Source organism: Enhydra lutris, unplaced genomic scaffold (assembly GCF_002288905.1).
Source record: "Enhydra lutris kenyoni isolate GAN:26980312 unplaced genomic scaffold, ASM228890v2 scaffoldscaffold53, whole genome shotgun sequence".
Lineage (NCBI taxonomy): Eukaryota > Metazoa > Chordata > Mammalia > Carnivora > Mustelidae > Enhydra > Enhydra lutris.
The window spans coordinates 2,962,512-2,978,747 of record NW_019154137.1 but is presented as its reverse complement, the minus strand read 5'-3'; the positions used below and the strand labels follow the sequence as shown (position 1 = coordinate 2,978,747).

Genomic DNA, 16,236 nt, shown 5'->3' with positions numbered 1-16,236 from the left:
TCCCCTCTCAGGAAGTGTTGGGCCTCAATTAGGAAGTGAAGGGGTGCTTGTGGGCCCAGGTTTTCAGATGGTCCCTGAGATCCCACAGTACCTGTTCCCAGCATGAAGTTGGCCTAGGGGCAGAGCGTGGCCAGTCCCGCAGAGGGGCCTGGTTCTGAAGGAGTGGACTCGCTCCCCTTCGGGGACAGGAGCAGCTGGAGCTCCTGGGGATGGGGGAAGTTGTGCTCACCTCTCTGGTGGGCACTCCTCAGTTTTCCCTCTCCTTCCCCTCCCACAGCTTTATCTTTTTTTAAGATTTATTTATTTATTTATCAGAGAGAGAGGGAGCACAAGCGGAGTGGAGGGAAGGGGCAGAGGGAGAAGCAGGCTCTGCACTGAGCAGGGAGGGCGACGCGGGACTCCCCTCTCAGGAAGTGTTGGGCCTCAATTAGGAAGTGAAGGGGTGCTTGTGGGCCCAGGTTTTCAGATGGTCCCTGAGATCCCACAGTACCTGTTCCCAGCATGAAGTTGGCCTAGGGGCAGAGCGTGGCCAGTCCCGCAGAGGGGCCTGGTTCTGAAGGAGTGGACTCGCTCCCCTTCGGGGACAGGAGCAGCTGGAGCTCCTGGGGATGGGGGAAGTTGTGCTCACCTCTCTGGTGGGCACTCCTCAGTTTTCCCTCTCCTTCCCCTCCCACAGCTTTATCTTTTTTTAAGATTTATTTATTTATTTATCAGAGAGAGAGGGAGCACAAGCGGAGTGGAGGGAAGGGGCAGAGGGAGAAGCAGGCTCTGCACTGAGCAGGGAGGGCGACGCGGGACTTGATCCCAGGACCCCGGGATCATGACCTGAACTGAAGGCAGACGTTTCACTGACTGAGCCACCCAGGCACCCCTCTCCCACAGCTTTAATCTGCATCTGTGGAGGAGGGCGTGTGCCCCTGCCTGCTCATTTCTAGTCCCTGCCCCTCCTCCCGCTCCATCCTGGACACCTGTTACCCACATCTTTGCCCTCCGCCCTGGCTGCTTTCCACATTGCAAGCCAACATGCTCATCCTGAAGAAATGCTCCCTTAACTCTTCCTCCTCGCCGTTCTCCCACCCTTTCAAGAAGTGTGGCTCTGGTGGGAAAGAGAAAGAACGGTTTGTAATTACTGCCTTCTGCCCCCACCGCGCCTCTCCGAGGTCGACAATCACATAACTCGTGGCTAGTTATGATGGGGCCTCCGAGTCCCGTCGTTCTCTATTTCACCATGTCGTTCAGTATCCCTCCCCACCACCTCTTTCCTGAAATTCTCTCTGCCTTTGGCTTCCCTCACACTGGCCGGGCAGGGTCGGGTCCTTCTCTCTCATTCCTCCTTTGGGCCACACTGGCAGGCTCCTTTTCTTCAGCTCACTTTAAATCTTGGGGTACCCCAGGGTTCCTTCCTAGGGCCTCTGCTCCTGTCCCTCTGTGTTCTCTTGGCTGCAAGTTCTTTCTACAATCAGCCCTTCTTACCACCTAGAAAGAGATGACTCCCACGCCGAAATCGTTCTTTTGAGCCCCAAACCCATTGCTCCAACTGCCAACCAGATATTCTGACTCGGACGCCCCATGGAGGACATACCTTCAAGTGCGGGGGTCGAAGCTTCACTCTGTCTTGTCCCCTCATAAACACACCCCTTTCCCAGGGTTCCCTGCTGCACTTCCTGGGTCCACTGTCCACCTGGTTGCCCGAGCCAAAAAACCCAAATTGTCCTAACATCCTTCTGCTTCCCTCACTGTCCTGTAGGTTCCCCCAAATCTGGATTTTTTAAAAAATATATTTTATTTATTTATTTGACAGAGAGAGAGATCACAAGTAGGCAGAGAGGCAGGCAGAGAGAGAGGGGGAAGCAGGCTCCCTGCTGAGCAGAGAGCCCAACGCAGGGCTCCATCCCAGGACCCTGGGATCATGACCCGAGCCAAAGGCAGAGGCTTTAACCCACTGAGCCACCCAGATGCCCCCATCGTTCTTTCTTTATCCCATTTCCTCCATCCCCACCCGTCTCCTCCCAACACCCCCTGCCCAACCCACACCTGGCAACCTTATTCTCTGTATTTTTTAGATTATGTTATGTTAGTCACCGTATAGTACATCATTAGTTTTTGATGCAGTGTTCCATGATTCATTGTATTTAAGAGTCTGGTTTTTTTGTTTGTCTGTCTCTCCTTTCTCCTTGTTCATTTTTTTGTTTCTTAAGTTGCACATACAGGTGAAATCACCTGGCATTTGTCTTTCTCTGACCGACTCCTTTCACTTAGTCTTACGCCCCCCGCCCGCCCCCGGCTCCATCTGTCTTGTGACAAATGGCAAGATCTCATTGTTTTTTTCCGGCTTTCTTGTGGGAGTGAGCCATCCCGTCATTTCTTCTTTGGACTGTGGGGAAGTCTGTCCTTCACGCAACAGCCGGAGGGGTCTTTCTCATTTTCAAATGGCGTGAAGTCAGTCCTCCTGCTTGAAACCCTGCAGTGGCTAAAAGGCCAAGTGTGTAAGGCGACCTCCAACACCTGCTCTCTCCCGCTGGACTTGGGAACCTCACCTTCCTCTGCTCCAAAGCTTCTGCGATCCTCTCCGGCCATCTTGGACCTGCCCGGCTCCCCAAGTGCATCATCGTCTCTCCACATGTGCCTTTCCACCTGCTGCCCTCTTCAGAGCATGAGCCCTCCTCTTCTTCACTAGGCTGACTCCTGTGGTTTTAAAACTGATGCTGGGGGCAGGGAGACTTGGCCTGGGCACTTCCCAGTAGACCGACCGTGAGTTCCTTGGTGGTGGGCCCAGTGGCTGTTGGCTCTAGATGCTGAATAACTAGCATAGCGTCGCTTGGGCCTGTGTCTAGCACACGGTGGAGTCTCACCACGTGTTTTTTGAAATAGTCTACTAATATGGTCCATTTCGGAGCCAGGATGTGGGAGCCAGTTGCAGAGGAAGGACCCAGATGAAGAGACCAGAGACCCAGCTTCTGGTTCCTTCCTTGTGGCCTTGAGCAAATTGCCTCACCTCTCTGGTCCTCTTTCCTCACCTGGGTAACCGGGTCAGAGATACAGATGCTCAGAGTCACTTTCAGTTCCAAGTGTCTTATCAGTTCCCCAGGGCTACCCCAGCCCCCGCGAGCAGCCCGTGACCCTGTGGTCACACGCCAAGCCAGCTGCCTGTGGCTTTATGGTTCTGTCTTTGCACCTCTCCCAGAATGGGGAAAAGGGAGGATGGGGGGACCCAGGGAGGATCACTGGGGCCAGTTTTCATTGATGAAGAGCCATTCCAAAGGCAGGGGAATTAACCTGACCGTATTCGCAGCTTACAGGAGACATATGAGGCCAAAAGGAATGAGTTCCTGGGGGAGCTCCAGAAAAAAGAAGAGGAGATGCGACAGATGTTTGTCCAGAGAGTCAAAGAGAAAGAAGCTGAACTTAAAGAGGCAGAGAAAGAGGTAAATGTGACCCTAACTGCCCAACAGACAGGAAGAGGGTCTCAGCTTGGACTCAGCAGAGGCTTTTGCCCCAAGGACACAGCCGGCAGGAGCCTCGAAGCTTCCAGGCAGGAATGGGGCCCGGCATCAGCAACCCTGCCTTGACTGGCACTGAAGATGCTGTGAGATCTGTGTCTTCTTGATCCCTCATTCCCCAAGGCTGGGATGTGTTCTCATTATGTGTCCCTTAATTCTCTAGAGCCTCGCACTCCCATAGCCACTAGCCACGTGTGGCTGTTTACACTTAAATGGACTAAAATGAAATAAAATGTAAAACTCAGTTTCTCAGTTGCATTAACTCCGTTTCAAATGCTCAGTCCTCCTGTAGCTGGTGGCTACCATATTGGAGAGCCCAGCTATGAACATGTCCATCACCGCAGAAAGTTCTATGGTGCAGTGCTGCTCAGGAGTCAAGGGAAAAGTCCATGGCATGCATATTGATTTGTTTTTCAGTTTCACTTTTTCAAAAGCAAAATGCCACCTGGTACATTGGAGCAGAGACACGAGGGGTTCTCAAAGATAAATGAGTGAAAGGCCAGTGAATGAAAGCCAGGTTAGGGCAAACGGATGGCCACAGCTTCCACCACCGTACCCCAGGGGACGAGTAAAAGCTGATCTGTTCAGCCAGCCTGTCATCCATCTCCCCTTACTAAGTGGTAGTCCCAAACACTTGTAGGACCCGGAGACCTGTCCTCCTCTGTGGTAGGATTTGATTGCTACGGAATCCTAAATTCTCTCCAGAACCCTCAGAAGAAAGTGAGGTTATACTTGGTATTCAGGGGACTTGATCACATTCTGGTTTGTTAGCACAGTGGCGTGCCAGAATGTTCTTACCGTTCTCCTTCGGGTGTCTGGGTTCTATCCAGGGCTAGCTGAGTCTCCCCTTGGTCAAAGCTGAGGTCTCTGCACTCATTCCATTTTATAAAATCCTTTCATCTCCTTCCATGTCTGAGGACAAGTATTTTCTTTGACCAGCTTCGGCACTGCTGAAGTTTTCCCTGCAACCTGTGGTGATCCTCCTTGACCAGAGGGAGTAAGGGAAGGCAGAGGCCCCCTCTCATATTGGGCCATCTTGCCATATAATCCTCCGAAGTGTGGATTAACCTTGGGCAAATTCCTTCACTTCTCTGCCCTGTTTCCTCATAAAATACAAATAACACCAGAACGGTTCTTGATACTAATTTTTAATTAATAGACATTAATAGTCCCCTGACCACATTCAGGAGCAGAGACGTGGAGATGAGGTGGCAGGGGAGGGACCTACCGCAGACACCATGCCCTCTGGTGCCATCACAACAATCCTTGGCAGAATGTCTCCTCAGGTCCCCGCCGGTCCCGCCGGTCCCCACCTGCCCTGGACTTGGCTCCGTGAGGAGCCGCTCCCAGGGGGCATCTCCTCAGACCCCCTGTGCTTCCCTGCCAGCTGCACGAGAAGTTTGACCGTCTAAAGAAGCTACACCAGGATGAGAAGAAGAAGCTGGAGGATAAGAAGAAGTCCCTGGACGATGAAGTGAACGCCTTCAAACAGAGAAAGACAGCGGCCGAGCTGCTCCAGTCCCAGGGCTCCCAGGCTGGAGGCTCACAGACTCTGAAAAGGGACAAAGAGAAGAAAAAGTAAGTGGTGGGCTGCTCCGGGGCTGTGGCTTCTCTCTCCTACTGCTCGTCCCCTCAGCACAGGGCCTGGAGACTGGGCAGGGGGCGAGGGCTGGTGGCCAGAGGTGGGCTGTGGGCTGACAGGTGCGTTTTGCGTTTGGGTCCCTTTCACTGTTCTCCATGTCCCCTGAGTTGGGGGAACTGAGAGTAGGGGCGGGCTGTGGTCCCGGGGGCCCAGCCCCCCTGCTCGGCTGGGTGGGAAACCCGGCAAGGTCCAGGTAGCAGGGGAGGGAGGGACAGAAGAGGGGCAAACGGAGCATGGGAGGGGAGAAAGAAAGGAGGAATCCATGAGATCTGCAGAATTGCAAGGAACAGGTGAAGGAGGAGGAGTGCTTAGAGGGTAGAGGAGAGAGCCCGCCTTAGCAGAAGCCCCCAGGCACCCTCTTTCTCCCCAAGAGCTTGGCGGCGATGTGGCTTACGGGCCTGCTTTTTCATCCCGTGTCTGAGGTATTCACCTCCCCATGCTTCTAGCCCCCCAACCCGCTTCTCACTTAGCTGCAGCCAGCAGTTTAACTGCTTTTACTGAAGGCTGCAGCCCAGTCTGGTTCTCCCAGTTTGTGCCATCCCTCCCTCCTGGCTGCATCATTGTCGGGTGGTGAGTACTTGGTGGGGAGCCCCCAGGTGCTAGTAGACTCCATGTGCCCCAACCTCAAGCTGGGCAGTGACTGTAGAGTCTGTCCGTCCCCCCGGTACTTGGTAAGGCAGGACAGCACGGGCTCCTGCTCCCGTGCAGGCCCATAACCCTGAGCTGCCTCGAGGCTTTGCTGGCCCGAGCTCCCCGTTCGGCATCCCGGAGCCAGAGGAGAGGAAAGGATTCCCAGTGGGACTTATCCAGGGGTCCCCTGTGCTCTAGTTGCTTGCACAGTGTGACACGGGAAGCCCTCATGGGGAGTCCTGGGCCACGTCCTTACCAAAGGGACCCCAGGATCTAAAAAGTGTCCACGATCTTCACCTTCTGTTCTTAGAGACTTGTTCCTGCCTCAACTGATCACTTAGGAATAAAACAGTGGCTTCGGCACAACAGTAAAGTAGTTACTATCTGAACGCACTCAGTGCCCCAATCTAATTATTCAAAAGTGTAATTTGAACACTGCCACCCATGAGCCCAGAAATTTGTGTTACTGAGTCCCCAGACTCTGTGTCCGATTCACGGACTAATGGACTTGTTTTGGTGTTACCTGATAGACAAAGTTTAACTAGCCAGAAAAAAGCCTCTTTGGACACTCCGTATATTAACTAATCTGGGATTGTGTGTAAGTCACACCAGCAAGAATGGGTTCCTGTTTTTAAGATTGGAAAAAACTAAATTTGTCCTCCAGCTCTAACCTGCTACCTTCTTGGCCTGGGATATTTGTGAAGTCAGTTCCCAGGCCAGCCTCACAGCCTGACACTAAACTGACACTAAACTGTAAATAGTCCCTATTCAGACGCTCACTGGAAGTTCCTCCCACACCAGGCGCTCCCTCCTAGTGTTCTCATGTGGACAGATCCCCCCTCTCCCGCTCCAGGCAGAAGACCCTCCATAGCGAGTCATGTCTTCTCCAGAGGTTAAGAAAGAGTGCCCATGGTTCAGGGGTCCCTACCCGCCCACCCTCCCTCTCCCCCAACCCCACTCTTCCTCATTTCCTTTGATCGCTAACCCTTCATTGTTTGCGTCAACTCATAAAATTGGATTTGTCCTCAAGCTCACTCTCTCTTCATCAGCTCTTACTGTTTTACAGTTAACTCTGCTGTTTGCTGCATGCTGCATGAGACCCAGGTCCTGGTAAGCTTTATTAACTCTCAGTCGAACTGGTGGTGGCTTCTAGAACACATCTCCCCAAATCCATCTCTCCACTCAACACACATAGTCACCAAAAAGCTGCTTCACGGTCCTAGCTCTTGTGACTGACAGCATTAAGCAACAGTTCGCTGTAGTCTCCAGGGTACGTGTGGAACGTTGGCCTGCGTGGGGACAAGCGGAGTGTTTTCAGACATGCCGCTGCGACGGCTGGGTAGCCTAGGTGGATTCTGTGATGGATAGCTGAGGTGTCGATTGTGGCTGTTTCTTTCTGTTAAAAGTGCCCTAATCATCGCTTTCAGAATTAACTAATGGGTAGTGATGAGGGAGATCAATGGGCTCGCTGGTCTGTCCTGTAATGTCAGGGTTGACATTGAACCCCAGGTTAGGGAATGTTCCAAGTCAACGGAAACTTGCTTCTCTGTTTCCCTCTGGTGGCCGTTTCTTATTCAAGGGGTTCAAGTTCTCAAATTTGCCTTTGGCTCTGTGCCCACCCCCCTCCCAAAAAAACCCATAATAAAAATGGAAGAAAATGAGGTTTAAAATATTATAGAGATTTCCTTACATGTCATTCTGTAAAGACCAGCTGCCTGAACTCCTTTGATAAGAAGACAAGTAGGCAGCCTTTGGCATTATGGATTCCTGAGGGCTGGTATGTCTGTGGAGTGAAAACAGTCCTTGGCATCATGTAGCTTATAAATTAATTATAGCAACAATCAAGCATCTTTTATCTATTCTTCTAGACTCAGTGAGTAGCAAGGGAACATAAGTATATGTTTCACAAAATTAGGCTTACTGCTATTTTTTAAACTCGGCCATAGAAGCTTCCAGACAGGAACAAGAGAGAAGAGAGTATAATGTAACCCCGTGTGTCCACAGCCCATTCCCCAAAAAACTCTCAAGATATGGCCAATGCCATCTCATCTGTTAATCCCCAAACCTGCTGGATTCCTGTAAAGCAAAAGCCATATCATTTCATCTGTCAGTACTTACGTAGGGGTCTCTGGGAAATGATGACTCTTAAAAAAAAAACAAAAACCCATAACCACAATGCCACCGTTACCACACCTACAAAATGCACAATTTGTTACCATCACATTCTAGCCAGTGTTCCAAATACCCCGGCTGTCTCATAAACGCCTTCCACATTTACCTTGTCTGGATCACGGAATGTAAACTATCAAGAAGGCTTCTCCCCACAATGTGGTTTATGATTTAAATGGACAGCCTGCTGTTATTCGCCAAACCTGTGGCTGGCAGTATCGGTCTGGGGACTTCGGGCAGCTGGCAAGACATCCTAATTTCAAGCAAATCTCCAGGAGGAAGTCCCCAGAGGCTTCTGAAACACAAGGCCCCTGAAATTGGGCCAAAGGAAACAACCCTAAAAGAATAATGCAATGATTTATTGTCTGGCTTAAAGGCAAGTCTTAGAGACCCTATTAGTTGATGGGAATAAAGCTGCAGATCTCCATTTGGGAAGACTTGGAATTCCTAGAGCGTCTGTCCACTGCTGTGGCTCTCAGGCCTCCAGCAAAGTGTCCGACGCCTCTAGGGGCTCTGCGTATTTGCCCCCCTGTTTTCAGGGAGGACCACAGCAAAGACGAATCCTGGTGGGTTAGACTTTGGTTGACTTTGGTTGCAGTGCCCAGGACCTGACACAGTTTGGTTCATGTTTTCCTGAGTAAATCATTGTTAGTAGCCATTACGAAAATGAATTCTGGCAAAACTATAATTAAAGCCATGCTGTACAAGTGAGAGACAGTTGGCAACCAGTGGGAACAGCCCACCCCAACCCCAAGTAGATCGGCTTTTCCTGGCAGGCTTCTCCCCAGCAGACTGTGAGGACGGTCCCAAACCAAGTAAGGGAGGGGGGCCTGGGCTCCTGGGCATCTGAAAGCCACAAGGGCAGCCTGTCCCCTCCTTCAAAGCCCTCATTCCAGGGGCAGATCACAAAGGCCACCCCTCATTAACTGCAGCATGGGCAAGGGGAGGCTCTCTGTTCCTCCCTGGTTTTGAAATGTCTGGAGACTCTAGGGGCCCACAGTCTGCACTTGCAAGAGATATTCCTCTGGGACCCCTACACAGTTGTACATACTGTTATCTTAATGGTTTCTGGCCCCTTGGCCCGTGGGGTGTGTGTGTGTGTGTGTGTGCGCGTGCACGCACACAGGATGTGGACAGGATACACATACCAAAATATGCCCAGAGCATAGGCCGTCGCCATGTTGTTTAGGTCTCTCCTCCCCCGGGAAGTAGACAAAGACTAGAATAAGGGGTGAACATTTGTGTGGCTTTTTTTTTTTAAGATTTTATTTATTTATTTGACAGACAGAGATCACCAGTAGTCAGAGAGGCAGGCAGAGAGAGAGGAGGAAGCAGCCTTCCCGCTGAGCAGAGAGCTGGATGCGGGGCTCAATCCCAGGACCCTGAGATCATGACCTGAGCTGAAGGCAGAGGCTTTAACCCACTGAGCCACCCAGGCGCCCCTTGTGTGGCATTTTAAAACTTTCCAAAGCATTTCTCCAGATGACATACTATTTTCCCCTTGCAACAATCCTGTGAGGCAGAGAAGAAAGGAATAGTCTTCAGTTTGCAAGACAAATGGATGGAGGAGTGGGGAATTTCAGAGGCTTACCGAGGCTCCCAAAATGAGTTAGTGGCAGGTAACTGTGGTTGGACCCTACTGCACACCCCTCAACCATCTCCAGATACTTCCCAGTCCTGCCTCAGGGTACCAGTTAGTGAAGTGGGGCTGCTCCAGAGTCTACCTGTGGAGAAACCTCCACCCCCTCTGCTTTCCCTGTGGTACAAGGGAAGCCGTGGCCAAGAGCCTGGCACTCTGCCCAGCGGCCTGAGGATCCCTGGTTGGAGATTTGCTGACTGGACTCCTGTACAGTGTCTTGGGGTGGGGCATCAGGACCTAGTAATTAAGAAGAGAGAAAGTATTCTTTGGCTGTTGATAATTATTTTGCTTAGCTAAAGCCACTCTCCTGTCACTCTGAGGGGTATGGGGGTATGTGAGAGAGAAAGCATGTTTCCAGGAGCCAATGCAATAAGACCTTATTCTAACATAGCTATATCCTAATTTATCCATTAGCCATCACGACAATTTCCTTCTAACCTTTTGTTGTTGTTGTTGTACATTAATCCATCCATTCATTAACCCAACTTCTCTTTTCATTTTCAGTTTGGGCTTCCTGTAGACGCCCTTTTCCTGCGCAACAGAGCTGGGCCTCCCTTTCTCTAATCCCCCCTTAACATGTCTGAGGGGGCGCACAACCCATGCCCTCCCCTCTTTTCCTGCCAAAGTTTATAGAAGCCTGGGAGTCTGAGGATGGTGTCTGGCCTCTGGTCAAGAAGCCAGTGGTCACGTGGCTCGGAAGTGGAGATGCCTCCTGCATCCCAGTCCCTCCCCCTGCCCACCACCGCCAGCCACTCCCCCGCCATCTTTGCCAGACTGTAACATGTTCGAGGGTCCCATCTCCTACTCTCCACCACCAGCTTCCCTGTTCGAATTCTGATTGCTGCTTGTTTCCCTGAAGTATTTGCCTCCACCATGGCTGCATAAGCGCCAGTGAGTCCCAGTTAGTCCCCATGCACTGGGCTTCCCTGACCCCCTCCTAACCCCCAACAGGAGCCATGGCCCCTTCTGAGAGAGCTCCAAAAGGAGATCCTCTGGTGCCTTTTTCTTCAGGCCTCTCAGCCCCGCCTTTTCCAGTTTTGAGTTGCTCCAAGTAAGTTGCACCCAAGTTGTGTTAAAAATCCAGAACCAAGTCCTTTCCAGAAAACATGACTGCTGAAGAAAAGACTGTAAACCTCTGCTCTCTCTAATTCCAGATACCCCACAAATGCAGAAGGGAGAATAAACCTGAATGTTATTATCAGCCTAGTGTCTTCAATGATAGACTTCTGGAAATCTGAGGGGTCTCAGTATCTCTGTTCCACTCAGGCAGGCCTAGTTGCAGGTTCAAAAGAAGCAATGTTTTCAGCTTTGCTCTGATGCGTCTTCCAATCTTTAGTTGGTGCATGGAATGAATTTTAACATGTGTTTTGCATGTGTCCCCCCCACCCACCCACCCATAAGAAGAGGCGAGACTGTCTGCTGGGGAGGAGAGAAGAGGGGCTCTGTCTGGGAAGGTCCCTAACTTTATCTGGATGTGATATTTAAAACAGTTTTTATAACGGGCCTATCGGATAGTGGCTTTGGGAACCCCTTTGAAGTAGAGAGCCCTCCATTGTCAGGGCCACAAGGTACAGCATCCTTTGGTGTTTGGCCAGCGAGAGAGAGAGCAAGAGAGCGAGCTGAAGGTCACGTGGCAATAATGTGTGGCTAATGCGCCATTTCTCTGCCCTTCCTTTGCAGTAATCCATGGCTGTGTACTGAATAGTATTCCCCGCTACAGCTGGACTGGACTCCATTTAGCCTTTTAAGCCAAGGTTCCTATTTTAACTGACAGCTTTCCTTTGGGGGAGGGGGCAGACAGTACCCCCCTGCCCCCCACCCACGCCCCAGCCACGGACTTCCACTCTGAGTCCCACCTCTCCTTCTGAGTTCTGCCTCCGAGTCCGCTGGCAATGATCACGACCTTCTTCTTCTTTACTTTTTTTTTTTTTAGGGTTTTTTTTGGGGGGGAGGGGATCACTCCCCCCCCGAAAAAAACACATAGTAAAACCAGGCTATGCCAAATTTTCAGGGCTTTCCGAAGTGCTGAGGATGGGGAGGGGCTTTCCTCTCTTCCCTAAGAGATTGTAAATAATACAGGAAGCGAAAAGTAGAAGCAACAAGAAACGAATGTATGCACATGTTCTCTGTTCTTGTTGGCAGAGCAAGAGTGCAGTTTTTATGTGTAGTGTTGGGTGAGTCACTCATTGGTTAGTGGCCAGAGGCAAATTTGGAGTTTCTTGAGAAAAATCCAAGTCTCCTAGGGGAGGATTTTAGGAGATCCCATGCTTGGAGGTTCAAAACAAAACAAACAAAAAAACGATATTCCGCCAGTAGCTCGGAGAGATCCGACGTTAGGGCTGGCAGGTGTCCTTGGGAAAGGCATCGCATTTGCAGCTTTGCTGTCTTGGTGTCCAGTCTTAACAGCTCTTTCCCAAGAATCTCAAACTCAAACAACCAGCCGACCACCATTTCCATTTCCCCCGGTTATCATTTGCATCACAAATGGGGGGGGCTTCTCATTTGCATTTGTTTACATATTAACTACTTGAGGCCTGAGGAGCTCTGAAAACTTCAAAAGTAGTAGACCCGCCAGCCAGCTTTGGGAGAACTTCAGGGACTAGGCGGGAAGGTCGGGGCCAGGGAGAAATTTTGGTTCATCAAACAGATACGACCCAAAGGAAATGGAGAGCCGGAGAAGTCGAGGGACTGGCCCGATGTCCCAGTGCTGTTCTGCGGCGGAAACCAGGCGAAATTCAGTGTCTCCTGACCCCGGCTCCGTGTCACAAATGGATTCAGCCTGTTCCTCTCTGTTGCTGGAGACCCAGGTCTTTTGATGTTTGGAGAAAACGGATAGTTGACATCACAGGGCCTTTGAGGGTTCCCCCTACCCCCATAGGAAACTATCTGAGGAGGAAGTGGGTGGGGGCCCGCAAAGCAGAGGACTCCAGGCCAGCTTCTGAGCTGAGCGTTTCTGCTGATGGTGCCTGTTGACCAGCCAACAGGTCCGCTTTCCTGAACTCTGGATGGGAGCCCAGGCACGCGAGTGTGGAACAGGTGCCTTACAGGACCCTTGTAATTAAGGAAGTTTGGTAAAGGAAAAAAATCTAACCTGCGAGGGAACAGAAGGCCTTTCTGAAGTCAACTAGAAGGATTAACATAGTTCTTTTTGTAGTTCATAAGCGTGATGATTGGGTGTTCACGCTCCTGTGTGACATGTGCCACCCTCAAACCTTGTTATGACCTCGGCACATTACCCATCTGACGTGGAAAAAGAAAAAAAGAAAAAAAATAGTTCTTTTCCTGGGTAGTTTTCTCACTGTAGACAGAAACGGTTTTTTTCTTTGTAATTCGTACAATTGTTGTTGTTGTTTTAAATACCCTTAAGTACTCTGTTAACCTCTGGTGAGACAAATCCAGTCAGTATTTTCCCAGACTGGAACGGAATGGCTTTCCTGAAAAATTCCCACATGTGATCACACACACACACACACACACACACACACACACACACACACACCATTCCTCTTAAGCCAAGAAGTTTCCTTTTCCTCGCTGCGGTGCAAATCACTTTTGGTTTTGGTTTTAACCATTTGGCATTCACACGTGGCTGTTTTTTTTTTTTATTATTATTATTAAAACAAGAAGCTTCAAACCGGTGTGTGGAGTTCTTAAAAATCTTCTCAGCAGACTTCCGGTGGTTCCGGTCTGTCGGTGACCCCCTTCCTAACCTGTCTTCTCCTAGTATCATCTGTGCTGCCTCACGCGACCCACGCCCCTTGCCTGGTCTTAACTCTGAATGTCCTTTCTCTTTGGCTAATTTCATGTTTTCTTTCTCTCTCCCTCTCTAGCTTTTTTTAATCTTGTCTTCAGCAGCTGCACTAAGTCTCAAGGAGAAGACTGCCATTATCTTGTCTCAAACCAGAAATCAACCAATCCCCTTCTCCCCTCAAACTGGGCCCGTAACACACACCACACTCCACAAGGGTTCTCCTGGCTTACATGGTATTTTAAATGGAAATGTCTTGTCCTAACCTAAGCAAGGCAGGAAAAGAACCTTCCGAGCTGGAGAACGGACCAAATGTAACCTGAGAGAGACAGCCGCAGGACGACTCACCCAAGTGTCAGTGACTGGGACGGGAGACAGCTGTGGGTGTGGAAGCGCTGTTCCCAAGTTTCCCGGTTTTCCTTTTTAAACACCAATTCTCCGGTCCAATGGGTTGACTGTCGACGGCCACTCACTGTTAAACATTTCTGAATATGGAAGAGAAAGTCAAGCGACAGTCCTCTCTTCAGCATTCACAGGCCTTCTGCAGAACTCACCCTGCCCCTGCCCCTGCCCCAGTAAGGGGGAAAACGGATCCATTCACCCTCAGGTGGGGAAGGGAGAGACAGGAGGGGCTTTAAGGTTAGTAAGAGCAAAACTACTCCATTCAACCCTCCAGGGCCATTTGGGGTTTTGAGAGAGGTTTCTGCTCAACCTGGGGTCTGCAAGGAGAGTTTCGTGTTCATAGATCTGCCTTGAATTCATTGGCTTAACTTGCATCAAAATACCATGTAAGCGCGCTCTTTCCTGTATATACCTACAATCATTGCCATTCCACTGTCTGGTGTCTCCTGAGAGAGCCTCTTTGCATGTTTTCCAGAATCTCTGTGTGTTTTTCTTTCTTCTCCTTTGTTCCTTTTGCTCAAAAGTGTGACCGGTCACCGCCCCTCTGGGGCTTTCATTTGCCAGGAGAAACACCCCAAAACCAGCACTGTTTAGCTTGATACCTTTCTAATGTCCATGTCAATTTTCAATAAAATTCAAAGAAATGCTCCATGGCTGTGTGATCTGATCTTAAATCGTTGGGTGATGCGTTCCACCATGATTTGCCCTGGGAGGAGTGGGTAGCTGCCTTCCACGTGGGTGACTCCCAGCGGCTCAGGGAGGCAAGCCCATATATAATCTTCGCACGTGGGCTGCCGTGCCCCCCTCTTGCCGTTTGTGCCTACAGTTCCCACGGGGCAGGCAGGAGGTGGGCAGGAAGTCCTCTATTTTCCTTTATTAGCATGGATTTAACGGATGCATTGAGCTGATTGTCACCTAGGATAGAAGGTGGAGGAAGTGGAGTCCCAGATCCTGCAGAACAAGATTCTGGTGAGTTTTAATTCCTGCAGGAAAAGAACTCGGCACCGCATGTCTTTCTTTCATTTATTCCTGTGATGTGAGCGTCCTGGAAATTCATTGAATATGACCATGCTTCATGACTTGGAAAGCATTCTATAGATAGCAAGTAGGACTTTACGTCCTGGGTCTACCAGGGAGGGAAGCCTCCTGTTGCCCCCAGCGTTAAGGTGGGCAAGAGGGGAGAAGGGTCAGCTTTTTACAATTCTGGTTGCAGTCGAGGTGGGGTTTTCTCTCCTTGGTCTCATTTCTCGATTGGCCAGAGGCTGGAGACCCAGAGACCTGAGAAGTATCCCTTTTCTCCCCGTACCGGGAGAAACGACACTGTCCTGCGTTTGCGCAGCTCTCCCACTAGAGGGTAGTAGAGAGACACACTCGCTTAGGACGTCACTGAGCAGTGGCAGGCCCCTAGGTGTGGAAAAATATGGGCGCTCGAGCCCGACACTTTTGCTGTGTGCTCTGGGGCAAGTTGGGGTAAAAACTTTTCTGTAAAAAGAGAATAGAAGTAATCGCTTTGCAGGGTGATTGTGAAATCTACATGAGCAAATGAAAATTAACAACCTGGTTCAATAAACCACATCCCTTATTAAGGATGGAGTTTTCCCTTTACTTGAAGTACCTTAGGTTCCTCTAATCCAGGGTTTCTCAACCTCAGCACTATTGACATTCGAGGCCAGAGAATTCTTTGTCGTAGGGGCTGTCCTATGCATTATAGCGTGTTTAGCACTCTCCCTCCCCCCAAGTTGTGATAACCCAAAATATCCCCAGACATTGCTGTATGTCTCCTGGAGGGCAAAATCGTCCCATATTGAGAACCATTGTTGTAGGCCAGGGGTCAGCAAACTTCTATACAGGACCAGCCGGTAAGTTATTTTTTTTAACTTTTTCTTTTTTAAGATTTTATTTATTTATTTGTCAGAGAGAGTGAGCACAGGCAGACAGAGAGGCAGGCAGAGGCAGAGGGAGAAGCAGGCTCCCTGCTGAGCAAGGATCCCGATGTGGGACTCGATCCCAGGACCCCGGATCATGACCTGAGCCGAAGGCAGCAGCTTAACCAACTGAGCCACCCAGGTGCCCCCAGCTGGTAAGTTATTTTAGGCTTTGCAGCAATGTGGCCTCTGCAACTGCTCACTCCAGCACAAAAGCAGCCGTAGATAATATGGAGAACGATAAACATGGCTAGGTGCCAATAAAACTGTATTTGTAGATACAGAGATTTGAAATTCACACGTGAATTTCATTTCCCTGTGTCCTGAATTATTATCCTTTTGATTTTTTTTCAACCACTGGAAAATGCAAAAAGCATTCTTAGCATGAAGGCTTTCCAAATGCAGGCAGGGGGAGCAGATTTGGCCTGTGAGCCATGGTTTGTGGGTTGGTGTATCATTGAACCTAAAGGCATTAGAGGTAACTGGCCAGTTAAAAGAAATTGCAAATAGGGATGCCTGGGTGGCTCAGTCGGTTAAGCATCTGCCTTCAGCTCAGGTCATGATCCCAGGGTCCTGGGATT

The 16,236-nt window shown here is 50.2% G+C and overlaps 1 protein-coding gene across 4 annotated transcripts in view; it reads left to right on the top strand.

The window, feature by feature from the left end:
* Nucleotides 1–10,781, top strand: part of LOC111157199 (septin 6) — a 60,076-nt gene extending 49,295 nt beyond the window's left edge. For 3 of the 4 annotated variants that reach the window (XM_022518489.1, XM_022518488.1, XM_022518490.1), the window contains 4 exons: nucleotides 3,293–3,425; nucleotides 4,888–5,078; nucleotides 6,822–6,882; nucleotides 10,085–10,781. In XM_022518489.1, the coding sequence (XP_022374197.1) occupies nucleotides 3,293–3,425; nucleotides 4,888–5,078; nucleotides 6,822–6,882; nucleotides 10,085–10,144 (445 nt within the window). In that variant the 3' untranslated portion in view covers nucleotides 10,145–10,781. The remainder of the gene's footprint in view (nucleotides 1–3,292; nucleotides 3,426–4,887; nucleotides 5,079–6,821; nucleotides 6,883–10,084) is intronic. The other variant, XM_022518491.1, reaches the window with a different exon arrangement.
* Nucleotides 10,782–16,236: the final 5,455 nt, after the last annotated feature.